Source organism: Symphalangus syndactylus, chromosome 7 (genome assembly GCF_028878055.3).
Source record: "Symphalangus syndactylus isolate Jambi chromosome 7, NHGRI_mSymSyn1-v2.1_pri, whole genome shotgun sequence".
NCBI classification, from domain to species: Eukaryota; Metazoa; Chordata; class Mammalia; order Primates; family Hylobatidae; genus Symphalangus; species Symphalangus syndactylus.
In genome coordinates, this window is record NC_072429.2 from 45,972,203 (window position 1) to 45,991,622 (window position 19,420).

The following is a 19,420-nucleotide window of genomic DNA, read 5'->3' on the forward strand; positions in this document are numbered from 1 at the left end:
TTAATCCACTTTAACATGTCACTGAGCTTCCTGGTTCTATATGACTCAGCCCAAACTCCAGGAAGCAGAGATCTAGTCAGGCGCCTCCTCCACATGTCCAGCTTCCGCTGAGCAGAACAAGGTGTGGTCTCTCCAGTCCCTCACAGACCACTGTGCCTCACCTGTTCTGGTTGTTGTATAAACAAATATCTCTGAGAGCTCAGCAGCACGTAGACTGTGACTCATTCCAGTAAAACAAAAGCTTAAGGATCTGACAAACACTGACTGACCTCCTAATCTGAATTCCTTTTGGCTAACAGCACTCAAGACACTTGGCTGGCTTTGCCTATAAAATGTCATGCCTTTGGGGCAGAATCAAGGAGATACTTCCTTTTGAAGAAGATGAAAATGGAAGAAGCACATTTCTACCCCTAACCCCAACCAGGGGCCAGTATCAGCAAATGATCAGTCAAGGAAATGTTTCTTCTTTCAGTGCAGCCTCCTTTCCCTTCTAGGATCTCCAGCAAGTCTCCTCCCTTATGCTCCCAGGGTCCTAGCTCACCCTCAGGCAAAGACAAGGCTGAGGGTGCAGTCAAGACCCAAAAGAATGGGCCTGTTAAGAGGCTAGAAGGAGGATTTCAGACACATATAAATCTGGTAGGGGTCTGAATCTTTAGGCAGAGCCCTTCCCAGACTACAGATTACAACCCAATAGGATTTAAAAGTTTATTTAACAGAGTACGATCATAATTATACAAAATATGGTTTTGCTTTTTTATTGGATCAGCCGATATCTTCACAATGGGTAGGGATACATTTTAAAATCAGAACAACATATATTTTAATAAAAGCATACAGATCTTCACTTCTACTTTAAAAACTGCCCTCTGGGGCCAGGAACGGTGGCTCACATCTAAAATCCCAGCACTTTGGGAGTCTGAGGCGGGTGGATCACTTGAAGCCAGGAGTTCAAGACCAGCCTAGGGAACACGGTGAAACCCCATCTCTACTAAAACTATAAAAATTAGCGAGACTGTGGTGGTGCACCCCTGTAATTTCATCTGCTTCGGAGGCTGAGGCATAGGAATCACTTGAACCTGGGAGGTGGAGGTTTCAGTGAGCTGAGATTGCACCACTGCACTCCAGCCTGGGTGATAGAGCAAACAAACAAAAAACCCTGCCCTCTGGAAGTAGCTGGCCACTTCATGTAATCCTATAATCCAACTTGGGCCCTTCCCTTAGGCACTGCCCAGGAATCTTTTTGGCAAAATTTCCAGCTTTCCTCTTTCATGCTAAACTAACCCTGGCTGCCTCAGTTGATGGAGTTGAGCCTCAGGGACTAGGAATGATCAGGTCAGAGGCTTTGCCAAGGCAAATGCCAGGAAAGGGCCAGAAGATTGTGAAACAAATACCAGGCCTGTTAAACTCACCCTCATCCGCATTTGGAACTGTTCTAACAGGCCCCTTAACAAGGCCAGGAGGGCTTTTCTGATTTACACTGACTTTCCCTAATAGAAGAACATAAACTCATTTTGACCAAGGATACTATTTTCAGGAAAGCTCTCAGAGGGGCATGTGCTGGAGGGTGTTGGAGGGTGTTCGCTTTTCTTATCTTCTCTTCATCTTGCTTTGTTCTCTCTGTTCTTGAGGACTTGCCCTGGTTCTCTCACTAGTGCATAGTCCTGGGCCATTTACATAAATATCTCTGAGCCTCAGTTTCCTCATCTATAAAATGGAGATGATCCCCTTCCTGTCTACATCACAGGGTTGTCGATGTAGTTAACATTTGCTGTGCCCTTCCTATGTGTGTGCGACAGAGTTAAACAAATCTGCACGCCATATAGGTTTTGGTCCTGACAAGAGCGCTATGAAGTAGGTATTTCTAGTATCTCTGTCTGTGTTATGTGTCTGTTTTATAGATGAGGGGACTAAGGACTAATGGTCACATGGTCACTAACTGGTGGAGCCTGGGACTCAAATCTAGGGAGTCTGACTCCAGCTAGGAGACTCAGATCCTGAGCTGTATAACAAGGTCATCCTTTGAAAACCCTAAAGCGTTATACAAATGTGCCAATTATTATGGTTATTGCCTGTTTTATTACTACTATTTGGGAGGTACAGAGATGCCAGCAGGAGCCCTAAGCCAGAATGAGTTGAAAGAAGGAGTGGAGGTGGGGGAAGGGGTGCGGATACAGCCCGGCCTCCAGGTTTCGGCCCCGCCCCTTTGCTCCCCATTCATCCCTTTGTTACCAGCTCTGGGATTTCAGCGCTGAGGTTAATAAAGAGCTTCCAGAAAACCCATCATTTTGATTAAAGCCGGGGACTATCTTGCCAGACAGCACTCTGGAGCCTGCCTACCGCCCACTCTGCTAAGTCAGTGCAGCCGGCAAAGGCTATTAAATGATTACAGCCGTTTCCAGCCCAGCCCCTGGACTGCTAGTTCTTTGGCGCGGGCGGCTGCTGCTGCCTCTGGATGCCCAGGAAAGAGTCAGGGCACCGAAGGCTGTGCAGATTCTGGGTTTGCAAGTGAACTTCCAGGCTTTCCGCGCAGAGACACCCCGCCTCTCCCTCCTCCTTATTTCCGCTCACCACCCAAGTCAGCCACTGCAGTCTTTTTCAAGCAGCCCCGATTTCTTTTGCTCCTTCTTGGCTTTGGGCATCAATTTAATCAACCTCTCTCTCTGTCTCCCTCTGTCAGAATTTGGCCGATTGTAGAATTATAGTATATACTCAGGCTGACCAAACGGCAAAAACCATCCGCCATCAACCACTGAAACAGCCCAGGTTGTAAAATATCTCAAGCTCCTTCCCCGCCCCCTATTTCGCCATCTGTGGGGTTTGTTGGACCGACTGGACAAGCTCCGCCTTCTCCCACGCCTTCACCCCCAACCCCCGCCAGTCTTTTATGAACTGGGCAAACCTAATCTGAGTAATCACAGCCCACAAAACACAGCAGAATCGTGGTCTGAAACCCAAATCCTGTCCAGGATCAGAGAGGGAGGAAGCTAAGCCCACCTGGGCTAGCATTTCCAGCACTTCCCCGCTGCTGCTTAGTCCTTCAATTGACAGTGGAAAGACTTTTCCATGGAAACAAGGGAATGTAAAAATATACTCCCTGTTCTCTGTAGGATCTTAGGCTCTGTAATCAGAATAGTAGGCTTAAACCTGGCTACATCATGTAAATTATGGTGATGTTTGGCAAATTATTTCATATCTCTGGGCCTCAGTTTTCATCCGTAAAAAAAGATCATAAGAGTGCCCCCCCCAAAGGGTTGTTATAGATTAAATGTAACTATCCTTATATAGCATATAGCATAAGTGCATGGTGCAAAGTAAAAACTCATTAAATTTTACTTACTAAGATCAGAGCAACAGAAGATTCATTTGTTTAAGGACTATTGATTGCTTATTATGGATTAGACAGTTTATTGGGTATTTTGCATGTATTTAATTTTAAATGATTTAATTACAATTAATTAAAGCTATTATTATAAATGTATTTATCTAAATACATATTTAAAGCGTATTTATTTTATAAAAAAGGAATCTGAAGGCTTAAATTACAGCAAGATAATTTGTCCTAAATCACACAGGATTTTTTTTTTTTTTTTTTAGAGACAGCGTCTGTATCTGTTGCCCAGGTTGGAGTACAATGGTGAGGTCATGGCTGACTGCCAGCCTGGACCTCCTGGGCTCAAGTGATCCTCCCATCTCAGCCTTCTGAGTAGCTAGGATTACAGATGTGCGCTACTATGCCTGGCTAAGATTTTTTTTTTTTAATATATAGAGATAGGGGCCAGGCACGGTGGCTCATGCCTGTAATCCCAGCACTTTGGGAGGCAGAGGCAGGTGGATCACCTGAGGTCAGGAGTTCGAGACCAGCCTGCCCAACATGGTGAAACCCTGTCTCTACTAAAAATACAAAAATTAGCTGGGCATGGTGGCAGGAACCTGTAATCCCAGCTACTCGGGAGTCTGAGGCAGGAGAATCACTTGAACCCTGGAGAAGGAGGTTGCAGTGAGCCGAGATCTCACTATTGCACTCCAGCTTGGGCGACAAGAGCAAAACTCTGTCTCAAAAAAAAAAAATATATATATATATACATGTAGAGAGAGAGAGAGACAGAGAGAGAGAAAGAGAGAGAGATAGGGCCTTGCTGTGTTGCTCAAGCTGGTCTTGAACTCCTGGCCTCAAGCAATCTTCCCACCTCTGCCTCCCCAAAGTGCTAGGATCACAGCTGTCAGCCACCACATTCAGCCCCACACAGGGATTTGACAATGAAGGTGAAAAACTATTCTCACATTGACTCCTTGGCTCAATAATCAAATAGTTTTTGTTTGTTTGTTTTGTTTACTTCTTGTGAAGCCTTGGGGATGAGGGAAGAGATGGAGTTGAGCTCCATTCACAGGCCTAGCATTGTGATCTATAGAGCAGCTGGGAGAGTGGTGCGTGTGTGATTGGATGTCAGGCTTAGCAATGCGGAGGCCAATCTAATACCACTCCCCAGAGGCCCCTAGAGCTGCTACTCCTAGGTATTTCACCCTCTTTGGGTGGAATGAGTTGAGCTGGAAGAAGATTTTTTGGCTGTTTGGTGTCCCAAGCTACAGCTGGGCTAATTTTCAGTAATCTTGGAGCGGAAGAGATAAATACACTTGGCATATTTTTAAAGCCACAGCTCTTGCTTTGTGCCCAAAATAACTCTGCCATTTCTAGGTTAAGAGTATAAAGACATCATGTGCTGCGAACCCAGATTCAAACATTGGAATGGCTGGTCTCCGTAGTTAGCTAAAAAAAAAAAAATCACATTTCTTCTTTCCGTGAGCTCCCCGCAACCCAGCAGGGCTCAGGCTGCACAGTTTTCTCTACCTTGTTTCCTGGTTGCTAAGGTCCCCCAGGATGTAGGGAAGGCAATTTCCCTTTATAGTCTCTTCTCAAAATACCCCCTCTTCAGTTGGCTGTCATATCCAGAGGGTAACAAAATGCTTAAAATGTAGGTTCTTGGGTAACATAGACTTGAGTTGGAATCTGCTTCACCACTTATTCGTTGAACTTTGAGCAAGGTACTTGGCCTCTTAGCTCCCATTCTTTCATATGCAAAACAAAGATAATAATAACCATCTAATGGGATTGTGAACATTAAAAAGAGACAAGGCTTATAAATCACACGGATCAATGTCTGTCATGCAGAAATTCTGAAATAAAGAATGGGTATTATTACTATGTAGTATTCCTTTACGAATCCAACTCCCACTTTAACCACCTATTCTCAAATGTAGTACTTCCAGAAATTCTCTTTTCCAAGGACCCTCTCCCCGTCAGGCTCTGCTCCTCCTAGGGGATTGAAGACTTCCGGCTGTGACATTTTCTAGCTTAGAAATGGTTGCTAGGTTGCTCTCCATAGCCCTCTGAAGGAGGAAGTGAAGGAGGCTGCTTAGACATGGTAGAAAGCACACTGGACGAAGTATCAAAAGTCATTTGGGTTCAAATCTCAGCTCCAGCATTCTGCTTTCTACTATTTTCTAGGATACTATTTGATTAACAGTGACTTACAGTTTCTTCATCTGTAAAACGGATATAATAGCTACCTCCCAGAGGCATTGTTATTTATTCAACTAAACTTATTATTTACAAGGCCAGGCATGTGGCTCACGCCAGTAATCCAGTACTTTGGGAGGCCAAGGCAGGCAGATCACCTGAGGTCAGGGGTTCGAGACCAGCCTGACCAACATAGTGAAACTCTGTCTCTACTAAACATACAAAATTAGCCTAGCATGGTGGCGCTAGCTTGTAATCCCAGCTACTTGGGAGGCTGAGGCAGGAGTATCACTTGAACCCAGGAGGCAGAGGTTGCAGTGAGCTGAGATTGTGCCATTGCACTCCAGCCTGGGCAACAAGAGCAAAACTCTGTCTCAAAAAAAACAAACAAACAAAAAAAACAAAAAACTTATTTACAATAAATTAGACATTAAATTAGGAATTAGGGATATAAATATGAATAATATTAGGACAAGTACCCTGTTCTCAAAGAGTTACAGCACAGTGGCAGGAAAAGACAAGTAAATGAATAAATACAATAATAGTTTTAAAGGATAAACAAGGTAGATAAACTCTGGCATAAAGATGGCATTAAACTTTCTAGAGACGGTGTGTGTAGTGGTTAAGAGCACAGACTAAGAAGTCAAACAATCCTGCTTCAGATCCTGGTGCCCTTACTAAATGTGTGATCTTATTTAATCCTATGGGTGTCAGTTTTCTTAGCAGTAAAATGAGTATAATAATGCACAAATTTCTGGGTGTGGTTATACAGATTAAAGGAGTTAATACGTGTAAAGTGCTTAGAATAATACTTGGCACATGGCTTAACTGTTCAGTACAGGTTAGCTATTATGATTCACAAGTAAATGTTCTCCTCTGTTTGCTCTAGCATTTTTAACTGCGGAGGCTAAGTCTGTTGATGATGATGTCACTGAGTTAAGTGACATATAGCACTAGCTCGAGGTGGGGATGGAAGGTTCAGAGGGAAGTATGTAACAAGTGCAGTCCAACCACAGGTAAGTGAATGCCAATTTGCCAATTTGGTATTTTTATATCCTATGACTCTGTAATTCTACTTCTGGAAATTTATCCTGTAAAAATACTAGCAAGCATGCATAAGAAATATGTATAAGAATATATATTGCATTGTTTAGAAAACATAGATACCAACAGGAAATTGGATAAATTATAACATAGGTATACAACATAGTACTATACCCTTACTCAAGAAGATTGTGGCAAATCTATATGTACTGATGTAGAAAGGTGTTTGTTAACACACACACACACACACACACAAGTTGTATAATAACATGTATTGCATTATCCCATTTTGCTTTTTGAAAATCTCTATATAGTCATGTACCCCATAATCATGTTTCAGTCAACAACGGACCACACATATGACAGTTGTCCTATAAGATTATAATAATGTATTTTTATTGTACTTTTTCTGTGTTTAGGTATGTTGAGATACACAAATACTTATCATTGTGTAACAATTGCCTACAGTATTCAGTATAGTAACATAATGTACAGGTTTGTAGCCTAGGAGAAATAGGCCATACGATAGAGCCTAAGTGTGTAGTATGCTGTATCATCTAGGTTTATGTAAGTACATTCTATGATATTTGTACAACGAAAAAACTGCCTAACGACACATTTCTCAGTGTATCCCCATTGTTAAGTGATGCAAGAAATATTTGGAAGAGTGAACCCTAAAGTAAACATGGAAGTTGGGTGGTAATGATAGTTTCAATAATGATGTCAATATAGTTTCATCAATTGTAATGAATGTACCACTCTGGGCAGGATGTCACTGTGGCAGGGTGTGGGGGCATTGTGTACGTGGGAGAGCAGGAGTGCCTGAGAACTCTGCACTTTCTACTCAACTTTGCTGTGAATCTAAAACTGCTCCAAAAAGTAAAGTTGATTAATTAAAAAAAAATTGGAGGATACACACAAAATTGTTAACAGTGGTTGCTTCACCAAAGGGGAGTGGGATTGAGGGAAATAAATATTTCTATGCAAATAACGCTATATTTTTTAATACTCACTTCAACAATGTAATTCTATTTTATTTAAAAATACATTAATTTAAAATGTAGACATATAAAGAATTCTGGAGATGCAACTAAATTATTGGTAGTGGTTACTTTTGGAAAGCATGATTGGATATAGGGAGTGAGGCACTACTCATTTTATTTTAGTCCTGCACAGATATAATTTGTTATGACTTTTGTTTCTTCTGTAATTAAATCAAAGAGAGAGAGGTTCAGAAGAATACTAGCCCAATATGGTTCAAAAACTAGCCTGGACCCAGGATTAACTACATAATTTGCAGGAACCAGTGAAATTTGCCAAATGAAAATGGGGGAGGGGGCCCTTGTTAACAAATTATCAAGAACTTCAAGACAGTGACAGCATAATATCAAAACACACAGGGCCTTTCTAAATGCTGGGCCCCAAGAAGCCAGACTTGCCTGGGCCTGAGCACTACTGGGTTCCTCCCTTAGCACCGCAACTTGACACTTACTATTCCCAAAGGTTTCACACTGCCTGCCCCACCTGAAACTCTATGAGGCATTATTTTACCCGACAACAAAATGGCTTCTGACTTTGGTTGGGTTTTCAAACTTTTCTTCTCTACCCTCCCCCCTTACTTTGTTACAATCTGTGCTTCTTAGAATTTGGCAGCAATCCCAGGCTCTGTGTTGCTGTGTCACTTCTCAGCCTTGAGTAACCATTTCTAGACAAGTAGTGATATCCCTGCATTGAGGGTATAAAATGGAGGTGCCATCAGCACATTGCAGTATAAGGAAGGCAAGCAAGATAATGGGAGAACCCTCTACCCCACCCTGCACACTTCCATACCATTCCATGTAATCTAGCAAAAACATCTTGAATCCTCTTTACTGTGTGCCAAGCACTGTGTTAAGTGCCGGGAGCATTAAATTGAGTAGTAATAGTTCTGACGACATTTTTGAGTGGCTACCATGAACTAAGCATGGTTCTAAGCATTTTGTGTGCATTATGTCATTTAATACTTACAACAGCCTATGGTCTCTCCTCTTTTACACATTGATAAATCTGAAGCACAGGTTGCACAATTATTAAATGATATGATAGAAATGTGAGGCACTGTGCAATGCCAGGCTATCTCCCTTCAGAAACTAACGTGAGACAAATTTTAAACCTGCCCTTCACTCTCCACATTTTCTCAGACATGATATACCAAATCCACCAGGATTACCTAAGAACATTTCCAAGGCCAGCCCTTTTTTTAACAATTAAAAAAATGCTGCATTTACTTCCCTTTTTGATTCTCCTTTTCTAAACACTCCAAAGTTTCCAATATTTGGTTTGGGAGAAGAAAAACACTAAGTTGAAAGCTCATAGCTCATCTTGACATTCAGTACAGTGATCGGCCCTTATTCGAGATTTGATTTCTGAGGCTTCAGTTACCCACAGTCAACCTTAGTCTGAAAATATTAAATGAAAAATTTCAAAAATAAACAATTCATAAGTTGTAAATTGCAAGCTGTTCTGAGTAATGTGATGAAATCTCGAGCCATCCCGCTTTATCCTGCCCAGTACATGAATCATCCCTCTGTCCGGCCTATCCATGCCGTCTACACTACTCACCTGTTAGTTCACTTAGAAAGTGTCTTGTTATCCGATTGGCTGTTTTGGTATCAAAGGGCTTGTATTCAAGTACCCTTATTTTACTTAATACTGGCCCCAAAGCACAAGAGTATTGTGCCAAATTTATAAATTAAACTTTATCATAGGTGCGCCTATGAAAGAACATACTGTATATAAAGGTCAGTACTAAATGAGGTTTCAGGTATCCACTGAGGGTCTTGGAATGTATCTCCACAGATAAGTTTGGATTGCTGTAGGTTGATTTTTGAAAATTCAGTAGAGTTAAGGAAACTTAAAAGAATCTTCTGTCCTAAATATAAACAAACCAACTAACCTTCTAGTGGCTCTCCATGGCCAACAAATGAAACTACAAATTATTTAGCAGGACATTTAAGGTCCTACAAAATCTGATTCCAGTCTACGTTTCTGATCTCATTTCCTAACATCTCTTTATTCTACCACATCCATCAAATGCACTCATCTTATTAACCCAGACTACACAATTCAGTGTTTTTGTTTTTTGTTTTTGCATGTACGCATTGTTTCCTTTGCCTGGAATTCTCTTCCTCTCCACATCCTACTTGCCATCCTGTAATACCCAGTATTTTAAATTTTTTTGAGACAGGGTCTCACTTTGTCACCCAGGCTGGAGTGCAGTAGTGTGATCTCAGCTCACTGCAACCTCCACCTTCCAGGTTCAAGTGACTCTCGTGTCTCAGCCTCCCAAGTAGCTGAGACTACAAGTGCATGCTACCACACCTGGCTAATTTTTATATTTTTTATAGAGATAGGGTTTTGCCAGGTTGCCCAGGCTGTTCTCAAACTCCTGGGTTCAGGCAATCCACCTGCCTCAGCCTCCCAAAGTGCTGGGATCGCAGGTGTGAGCCACTGCGCCCGGCCTCAATATCCAGTATTAAATGTCAAATAATCTCTGACTTAGTCTCCTGAATTTCCAATTCCATCTTCTGAGGTCCCACAACATCCACTGTTCATGGTTGCTGAGAGTGTTTGGGCCCTATGAAAACAATCTGGGGACTGTCTCAAGAAAGGCAGCCCAGCTTACCTTATTTACCTAGGGTTTGAATTGATTATAACATTCTGGACCAACAGGCCCTGGTGGTTTGTCCCAGCTTCCTTCCCCTTCATTGACCCTGCCTATGTAGGGCATTATTGTGGTCCTTATCACAAGACAATGTAATATTTCCATCATATTTCTTTACATTTCTGCCTTCACCATTAGATTTATAAGGGCAGGACTGTTATATTTGCATCACCTAGAAGAGAGTCTGGCCTGACCTAAGTGCTTAATAAATGTTTGATGATGACTACAGTCATGCATCACTTAACAATGGGGATATGCTCTGAGAAATGCATCACTAGGCATTTTTGTTGTATGGACATCATAGAGTGTACTTACACAAACCTAGATGGCATAGCCTACTACATACCTAGGCTATATGGTATAGCCTATTGCTCCTAGGCTACAAACCTGCACAGCATGTTACTGTACAAAATACTGTGCAACTGTAATATAATGGCAAGTATTTGTGTATCTAAACATAAAAAAGGTACAGTAAAAATATGGTATTACAATCTTATGGGACAGCTGTCACATATGTGGTCCATTGTTGACCAAAGTGTCGTTATTTGGTACATGACTATATATAGAGAGTCCTAAAAAATTTATCTATTGGAGCCAAGCCAAGAAAAGCATCCTTAGAAAGGATACTATATACTTCACTTCTTTCTCTCTCTCTCTCTGTCTCTCTCTTCCCGTGTGTGTGTGTGTGTGTGTGTGTGTGTGTGTGTGTGTGTGTGTGTGTGAAAGAAAGAAGGAGAATAGGAATGAATAAGGATTTTAAAAGAGAAATGCTGATGATGGCGTTTAATGATGGAGTTCCAGGGACTGGCTGGGAGGTGGTTTTTGTGAGGATCTTCGTAGTACCCTTCAAATCACAAACTTTTAGAAGGTATTATCCTGGAGGCAAGGTTGTGACTCTGGGCAAGAAAAGACCAAAGAAGCTAATTTATATATCTAAATCCCCAGATTCAGAGAGAACATACCAAAAAGCTAAAGAAATTAGCTTTAGTGAGTTTCCCTCTGAAGAAATTTCCCAAAGGCAAATATTTAGAATCGATTTATACTTGTTGCAACAAAAGGAAATTGATGTGACACTGACCGCTGAATACACATAGCCCTGCTGACTGCAGACTGCAGGAACAGCAGTTGGACTGACATCTTGGTGACACAAGGAGCCCACAGGGGATGCTGGACTCTGGGGAGGCTCTTTCATGGGTCCCATGGCCTAATCATTGTCAGCAGTATAAGGGGTGATTTAATCTCCAGTCAGAGCTGCTGTTAAGTATGGAGACGGCCTAAGCTTTGGAGATATCCAGCTTGTTTAGAATATCAAGGAGGGAGCTAGAGTGAAACTGGTTGTTATACAAAATGTTCCCAAAAAACAAACACATCCTTAGATACATATGGATCCATAAAATTGACCCCAAACCATCCTACTCTCCTATCCCCAACACAGGAAGCATCACAGGAAAGGCAGGTGGGATTTACAAACACTGGCGGGAGCATTACCCACCCCTCAACCCCTAACACACACATACACACCAATAAGGCTCTTTCTTCTATTTTTCAGGGAAGTTCTGGATATAATCTGCTTTCACTTAGACACAGATACTAGATGCATACAAGGCAGGCAATATGTGTTGCCCCATCTTCTGGCATCACTTGTGACAGTGACTTTTCCATTAGCTACCATGCCCCAGGATTGAATCCTTACAGATTGGCCTCTGGGTAATCTAAAGAGTACTGTCCTCTGCTTCCTGCTCCCAACTCTTGGAACAATATTGTTAAACCTGGGGCAGAACAATATCTCTAAGTCCAGAACACAATAATGTAGTGGGAACTATTTTTCTCCTCTCTCCACATTTCCACCTTTGCTCTTAGAAAAGGGAATGCCCACCAAACCAATACTCCCATCCTTTGCAGGGATGTGCTAGGAAAAGAACTTTCATCTTTAGCTCTATTTCCTTCCTTACTCTTCCCAGGAAGGGAGAGTAGTTTATCTGATTGGGTAGATCACTGAAAGCATGATTTAAATGGATCATGCTTCTTGATTGAGCAAAGTTAGCATCATCAGTCACTGTTCTTCCATGACACATCTCACCTTAATTCTCTTTCTCTACTCTAGCTCATTCCCTACTGAAATTAACTTACACACACACACACACACACACAGCCACCTCTGCCTGAACATGAAAGACCGTGTGGTAGGTAGAATAATGGCCCCACCAAAATGACTGCATCCTAATTTTAGAACTTGTGAATATGTTATGTTACATGGCAAAAGGGACTTTGTGTTAATTTGTTATGGCAGCACTAGGAAACTAATACAGATTTTGGTATCTGGAAGTGGGGTTCTGCTGTTATAAATGCCTAAAAATGTGGAAGTGGCCTTGAGATTGGGAAATGGGCAGAGTCTAGAAGAATTTTGAAGAGCCTGATAGAAAGAGCCTACATTACCTTGAACAGGCTGCTAGTAGAAATATGCATATTAATGGCTCTACTAGAGAGGACTCAGAAAAAAGTGAGGAGCAAACCTAAATTGTTATGAACATATTGTTATTACAAATATGGACATTAAAGGTGCTGCCAGTGAGGGCTCAGGCAGAAATAAGGAGCCTGTTATTGGAAACTAAAGGAAAGTGGATCCTTGTTATATAGTGGCAAGAACATACCTTGATTTTAGCCCAGTGAAACTCACTGTGGACTTCTGACTTCCGGAACTGTAAGATAATACATTGTGTTGTTTTAAGCCATGAAGTTTATGGTTAACTTGTTACAGCAGTAATGGGAAATAAATACAGACACCCTACAGTTGGCCTAGAACTCAGACAGTAAATAGTATTTTCCAAGTTACCAGCTATTCCCCTCATGTATCATGCGGGACAAGATAATAGTAATGTGTTAAGTGTATAGAGTTCAGCAGCAAGCAGACATGAGTTCAAATACTGCCTTTACCACTGCATTTATTAATGAATTTAACAAAATTTATTGAGCATCATTGTGTGCTAGGCATCCTGCTTGACCCTGGGAATACAATGGTGAGCAAAAAACATTTTTACTAGCTGTGTGAATGTAAGAAAGCCACTTAATTCTTATGAGCTTTAATTTCTTTATCTGCAACATGGGAATAATAATGTACTTCTCTCAAAGTTAAGTATGCAACATATGTAAAGTGCTTATCACAGTTCTCAATAAATGGTAGCTATTATCTTCCTTTCTCTTGTTCTAAGAGACTATTTCTACAATCCAGGAGGCAACAGTATGGGATTTAAAGACTTATAAAACTTGACCCAGCGAAGACCCACTCACTGGAACGTACACTTAAAAAAACAATGTCCTCAGGGCTCTATTTTTGCTAATAGGCTTTGGCTGAGAGAAGGGAGCTTCTTCTGCATTCCATGATTCATCATCCAACACAGAGCCAAACTTACAGGCTCAAAGGTATCCACCCTAGGGCTGTTTATATACCTAGTGATGCTCTTATCCCCACAAATCTGGACTCTCTGAAAGCAGCTTGGTGTGCATCTAATGTAAATCATTCATACTGGCTGAGGCTTCCAGTCTTAACACAGACCTTTACGGTATTCATCTGACTCCGGGTGATTATAGGAAAAGAGATCGAACAGGTGTGTTCTTGGGTAATACAGTATCTATGATGCACGGTCAAAAAAGACAAGAGAGAAGACTTGGGGAATGTCACCTCACTATTCAGCTTGATACATGATACCACCTACAGCAACAGCTCTGGACACAAGATTGTGCCAATGTTGGTTGAAAGCCCAAGCTGGTGAACCTTCTTGGAACATCACCAACAAACTTGCTTGTTTAGACTTTCTGTACAGGGCAGGCTTTACTTATTTTTAAAGTTTGTTTGGTTGGTTTTTTACAGGCAATGGCATCGATAATCTCAAGACCCGGGGTACATTGTTTGGTATCCAGCAGACAAGGAATACAATGCTAGTTACAATAAACTTCTCTTTGTTCTCTTTGGGGTCCACATTTGGTTCTTAAAAGTCACCTTTTCATACCCTAACTTTCTATTATTATGCCTCTTGAGTCTATGACTTCTACAAAGCTCTCAATTTCCTGTTTCAATAGTAGCACGAGCATCCTTTTTCCCCCTTATTTCCTTTAGTATTACCATCTTCAGGACTGACTTCTCCCATCCTTTGCCTAGCCCACACCCTTAGAGATAGATCATTTCAGGCAGGGCTGTTGCTGAGGAAGCTCTTGGTCTCACTGAGATAAACATGGAATGTCATCTATCTCTGCTCTCCCTCTTTTTCTGATTGTGAGTAATGGAGACTCCAAGTGCTGAGGCACAGAAAGATTCCTCTCCAGTCCACACACTCATTGCCAGGCTTCCTGGCAGTGACTAATCTTACGGGCCTTTCCTGGGGGCCTCTAGTCTCTAGCCAGTGCTTGAACTGAATATGTTTCTCCAGATTAGGCAATGACCTTTTCAACTGCAAAGCTGACTGCCTCTGAAGATAAAATTTTCACGTTCCTTTGAAATCTGGGCAGAGTTTCTTTTAAAATATTGCCATGAAAGACCCTTGCTGTCACTAGCACAGACTTTCATTCTTCGTTTACTTGTATCAGTGAGGCTGAGGACAGGGCTTGCCGGAGCCATAAAACTTAAAGGAATTACAAACTATCTTCCTCCTGTGCCCTCAACTCACGTTATAAGCAGGTCTTTCTTGTTCAAGCACCTCCCAGGAGGAGTTCCAAGCCTAACAATTGTAAACAATCTCAGCAATTTTTCCCACAGAGTGAAGTGCAGACTCTCCACCCTCCATATCTTCTTTCCCACAAAGCTCTCAGTCACACAGGTGGCCTATCACCTTTGAGCTGAGTCAGGTGGCAAAGTTGGTGAGACCCCACTTCCTTGGCCCTTTGTGACACTGAGATCTCCCCAGCAGAAACTTGAATCTCCCTTTTGACAAGGGGCTTAAAACTTCAGCTACAAAGAATGGTGTATAAAGAAAGCTAGAAGGGAGGGTAATTCAGAAACTCTCCTGTTTTATGCAACACTCTTAAACAAAAGAAGGGATAAAGTGTCTTATTTTTCTAAGATATATTCAGAAGTTGTTTCTCTTGACAAGGTTTTCAAGGGCCAGACTGTATTGCCTCAATGTAACTGGCATATTAAAGGAATCAATGATAACTGAAGAAACTATAATAAGTCTCTATTCCCTTACCCTGCATTAGCCTGCTTCTCTCCATCGTGGAGTTTGAAGGAAACTGCAGCCTAAGAGAACAGTGCTGTTCTATTCTCCTCACTACACCCTCTAAAATGTTATATCCAGGAGCGTACATCTGAGTGCATATGAGACTGGATAGGTTTCAGGAGACAACGTGATCTCTGTTTGAGGCTACTGTTATGGAAGAAATTCTTTTATTATGTATCACGGTCTTAACCATGACTGTATTCTGTCCAGGCCACCAATCCTAGAATAATTACTATGGGGCAAATGAGAGGTCCAAGGAAACACAGAGCGTCTAGGGAAAGAACTATCCTAGAGTCTATTCATAAACAAAATTGTTTAATTTCAGAAAACCAGGAAATCTCCGTTCTAGTCTTTTATTTACATGACCATTAAAAGTGGAAGGTACAGTGTTTTCCCAAGAAGAAGATGAAGAATGTCATCAATGGATGGAGCCAGCAGAGACTTAAGTAAGCTTCATGGCTTCTCCTAGGTAGAGGATGCTAATTCCCCTTCCCACACCCTTGCTTCCTCCCTTCAGGTCAATCCAAAACAAACAAATTCTTTATCATAAGCTGCAAAGAGAACTCTGGCAAACACAATGAGTTTCACACCCCCAGAAAGTAAAAGTGCATCTTGCAAGGACTTACTTTCCTCAGGTAGAGAAAGCTAAGCCAAGCTGGCACTCCTGGGCTGTCAGATGGCAGGTGAGAGGGAAGGATACTCACAGGCGGGAGCTGCCCCACTCACATAGATCCCTGATCTCATTTTTTTTTCCTAATAAGGATATGTACACACCTCCCAGGACTGTCATTGCTGTGACAACGGCAGAAGTTGAGGTTGAACAGGTTAGTGGAACAGCATGCTTTCTAAATTCTCCAACAAGGCCCAAGGCTGCACTCACTCATGAAATGGAAAAATTTATGTTGACAGTGCTCCTAAACAGATTCCAAAAAACTTAAGAATCATGCTTTCTTTCTGGGGAAGGATCAGAGATGGAGTCTCCATGGAGTCTTTCCATGGGGAGTTGGTTTTGTCAGAGAGGTAAGAATCCTTGAGACAATTAAGAATATAAATCCCCATATAAAACTAGGGCACATAAACTGTGTCCATTTTCCACAGAGTAAAGAGATGTGGCAAATCAGGGCAAAAGCAATCCCCTAAGGAAACAAAGAGACAGGCACTTTAAAAAAATCTCTATAGCAGATCCTTCCCACAGAGAATACTCAGAACAACCTGGGTCTAAATTCTGAAGCTGAAGGATAGACTCATACCTTGAAAAATCATTTAAAAATAGCTACTATTTACTAAACCCTGATTGTTCTTCAGATTCTGCAATATGTGTGCATTATCTCATCTAATTCTTGCAAGAACCCTATAAGGTAGACACCACTATTCTCCCCATTTTATAGAGAAAGAAACTGAGAATCAGGAAAGTTAAGTAATCTTCCCAGGAACATACAATTACTGAGTGGCAGAGGTAGAATTCAGAAAGCGTCACTGACTCCCAGGCTTGAGCTCTTAACAATTATCTCTCGGGCATGGGGAAAGGCCCCCTGCTTCTCACAAGAACCATAAACAGATGGCTTCCTTGCAAGGATTCTGAGCCTGTAATGACAACCTCAGGAATATTTACCTTAGACTAGTTCTTAAACTTTAGAATACATTGGTATCACATAGAAGGCTTGTTAAAACAAAGACTGCTGGGTCCCATTCCTGAGAATGTCTGTCTTTGTTTCTTTCTTTTTCTTTTTCTTTTTTTTTTTTTTTTTTTTTGAGACAGAGTCTCACTCTGTCACCCAGGCCGGAGTGCAGTGGCGCAATCTCAGCTCACTGAAACCTCTACCTCCTGAGTTCAAGCAATTCTCCTGCCTCAGCCTCCTGAGTAGCTGGGATTACAGGTACCTGCCACCATGCCCAGCTCATTTTTGTAACTTTAGTAGAGATGGGGTTTTGCCACGTTGACCAGGCTGGTCTCGAACTCCTGACCTCAAGTGATCTGCCTGCCTTGGCCTCCCAAAGTGCTGGGATTACAGGCATGAGCCACTACACCCAGCCTCCATCCTGAGAATTTCTGATTCATTAGTCTAGGATAGGGCCTAAGAATTTGCATTTCTAACAAGTTTCCGGGTATTGTTGGTGTTGCTGCTCCTTTGAGAACCATTGTCTAAACCAAAGTTCTCTAACTAAGACTCATTGCCTTAGTGGCTTCCGCTACCTAATTAAACTTTCACTGTTTAGTCCCAGATCCCCTGGGGTCTTGAGAAGCTATAATGTTATCTTCTGCAGTGCTGTGTGTTTTGAAACTTTCTGAACTCTTCTGAAAATAGTGAGCATCTCCCACTCTAAAACTAATGTACTCTTGCCTTAGGTAAGGCCTGAGATCCCATGAAATGTAGAAAGAGGAGCTGGAAGAACCAATAACAGATAACAAAGCAGCCTGGCCCACTGAAGCCAGGCCAGTTCCCTCACAGGCAGGGGCAGTCCTTTTATAACCTCTGGGATTGCCCTAGGAACTGATCACAAGAGGGCATTCATTAAAACCTCTTCAGGGCATTCGTATTCATGAAGTTAAAAAGAGCTGTAACATGAGCGACTGGCCCTTTAATATCCCTCCCCCTAAAACACATTCCTCCATCTGAAGAAGAGGCTGCAACTGTATTCCCTGCATTCCCGATTTAGCTAATTTTCTCTCTCTGCTCGGTCTCAAGGGAAGCTGAAAGGAAATAAGAAAGCCTGTGGTCCGGGTCTGCTCACACAGAGGGGAGGCTAGAGAAAGGGGCCAGTAATCAGGATTAACCAATTTAATGCCTGACTTGTTTATCCTGCAGAAAACATCACTTGGTGATGCCCTTGTTGATCCCTTCAGAGTGTGGCATCTTTATCTCAGGCTTTTGCAGACTGTGAAAATAAATGAACAGTTTTTTAAAAAAGCTAAAGAATTCATCAGTGAGGCTGGGCGTGGTGGCTCACACCTGTAATCCCAGCACTTTGGGAGGCCGAGGTGGGCGAATCATGAGATCAGGAGATCGAGAACATCCTGGCTAACACAGTGAAACCCCAGCTCTACTAAAAATACAAAAAATTAGACAGGCGTGGTGGCAGGCGCCTGTAGTCCCAGCTACTCAGGAGGCTGAGGCAGGAGAATGGCATGAACCCAGGAGGTGGAGCTTGGTGTGAGCCGAGATCACGCCACTGCATCCAGCCTGGGCGACAGAGCAAGACTCTGTCTCAAAAAAAAAAGAAAAAAAAGAATTCATTAGTGAAGGAAAAATAACTTTAAGAAACACGTATGAATGAGGATTATCGTAAGGCAGGCCCCACTTCCTTTATTCAGCCATTCCAAGTGTTGGGATGAGAAGAGCAATACACAGCTGGTTCACGGAAAGGGCTCTGATGCAAGTATAAGGAGGCTTTGGCACCAGAAAGAAGCCTTTTGGAAGCAGCTGCATCTTCACCATGATGCTTTAAGGGCAACAGAATCAATGAAAGGCAGGCTCTATTTGAGTCTGGAAACAACCACATTTTTTGGAGCATTTTCCTTTTCTTCAGGCAGCAACTAATAAATCCTCCTCACTCCATTTCCAAGGGGGCAGTTGGGGTGACTGGATTGTGAGGATGTCGGGATAACCCAGATAACCTCAGAGGGTCTATATCTGGGCCTGCAAATGAGAACTACTGAATTCTGGCCACCAGGCTATCAGCCAACACTATATCATAGATTGCAGAAAAGTAGTCCAGAAAAAAAAAAGAGTAAGATTAGGCCAGGCGTGGTGGCTCACGCCTGTAATCCCAACACTTTGGGAGGCCGAGGCGGGCAGATCACGAGGTCAGCAGATTGAGACAATCCTGGCTAACATGGTGAAACCCCGTCTTTACTAAAAAACACAAAAAATTAGCCAGGCTTGGTGGCACACGCCTGTAGTCTCAGCTACTCAGGAGGCTGAGGCAGGAGAATCACTTGAACCCAGG

The 19,420-nt window shown here is 42.2% G+C and overlaps 1 protein-coding gene across 19 annotated transcripts in view; it reads right to left on the reverse strand.

Annotated features, from left to right (window-relative positions):
• LOC129486279 (protocadherin alpha-C2) overlaps nucleotides 1–19,420 on the reverse strand; it is a 223,610-nt gene that overhangs the window by 7,546 nt on the left and 196,644 nt on the right. For 2 of the 19 annotated variants that reach the window (XR_008658913.2, XM_055285951.2), the window contains exon 4: nucleotides 12,914–12,961. The exons of the other annotated variants lie outside the window; for them this stretch is intronic. Coding sequence is in view for 1 of the 2 variants with exons in the window: in XM_055285951.2 (XP_055141926.1) it covers nucleotides 12,936–12,961 (26 nt within the window). In the remaining variant the exon portion in view is untranslated. The remainder of the gene's footprint in view (nucleotides 1–12,913; nucleotides 12,962–19,420) is intronic. 19 annotated transcript variants of the gene reach the window in all.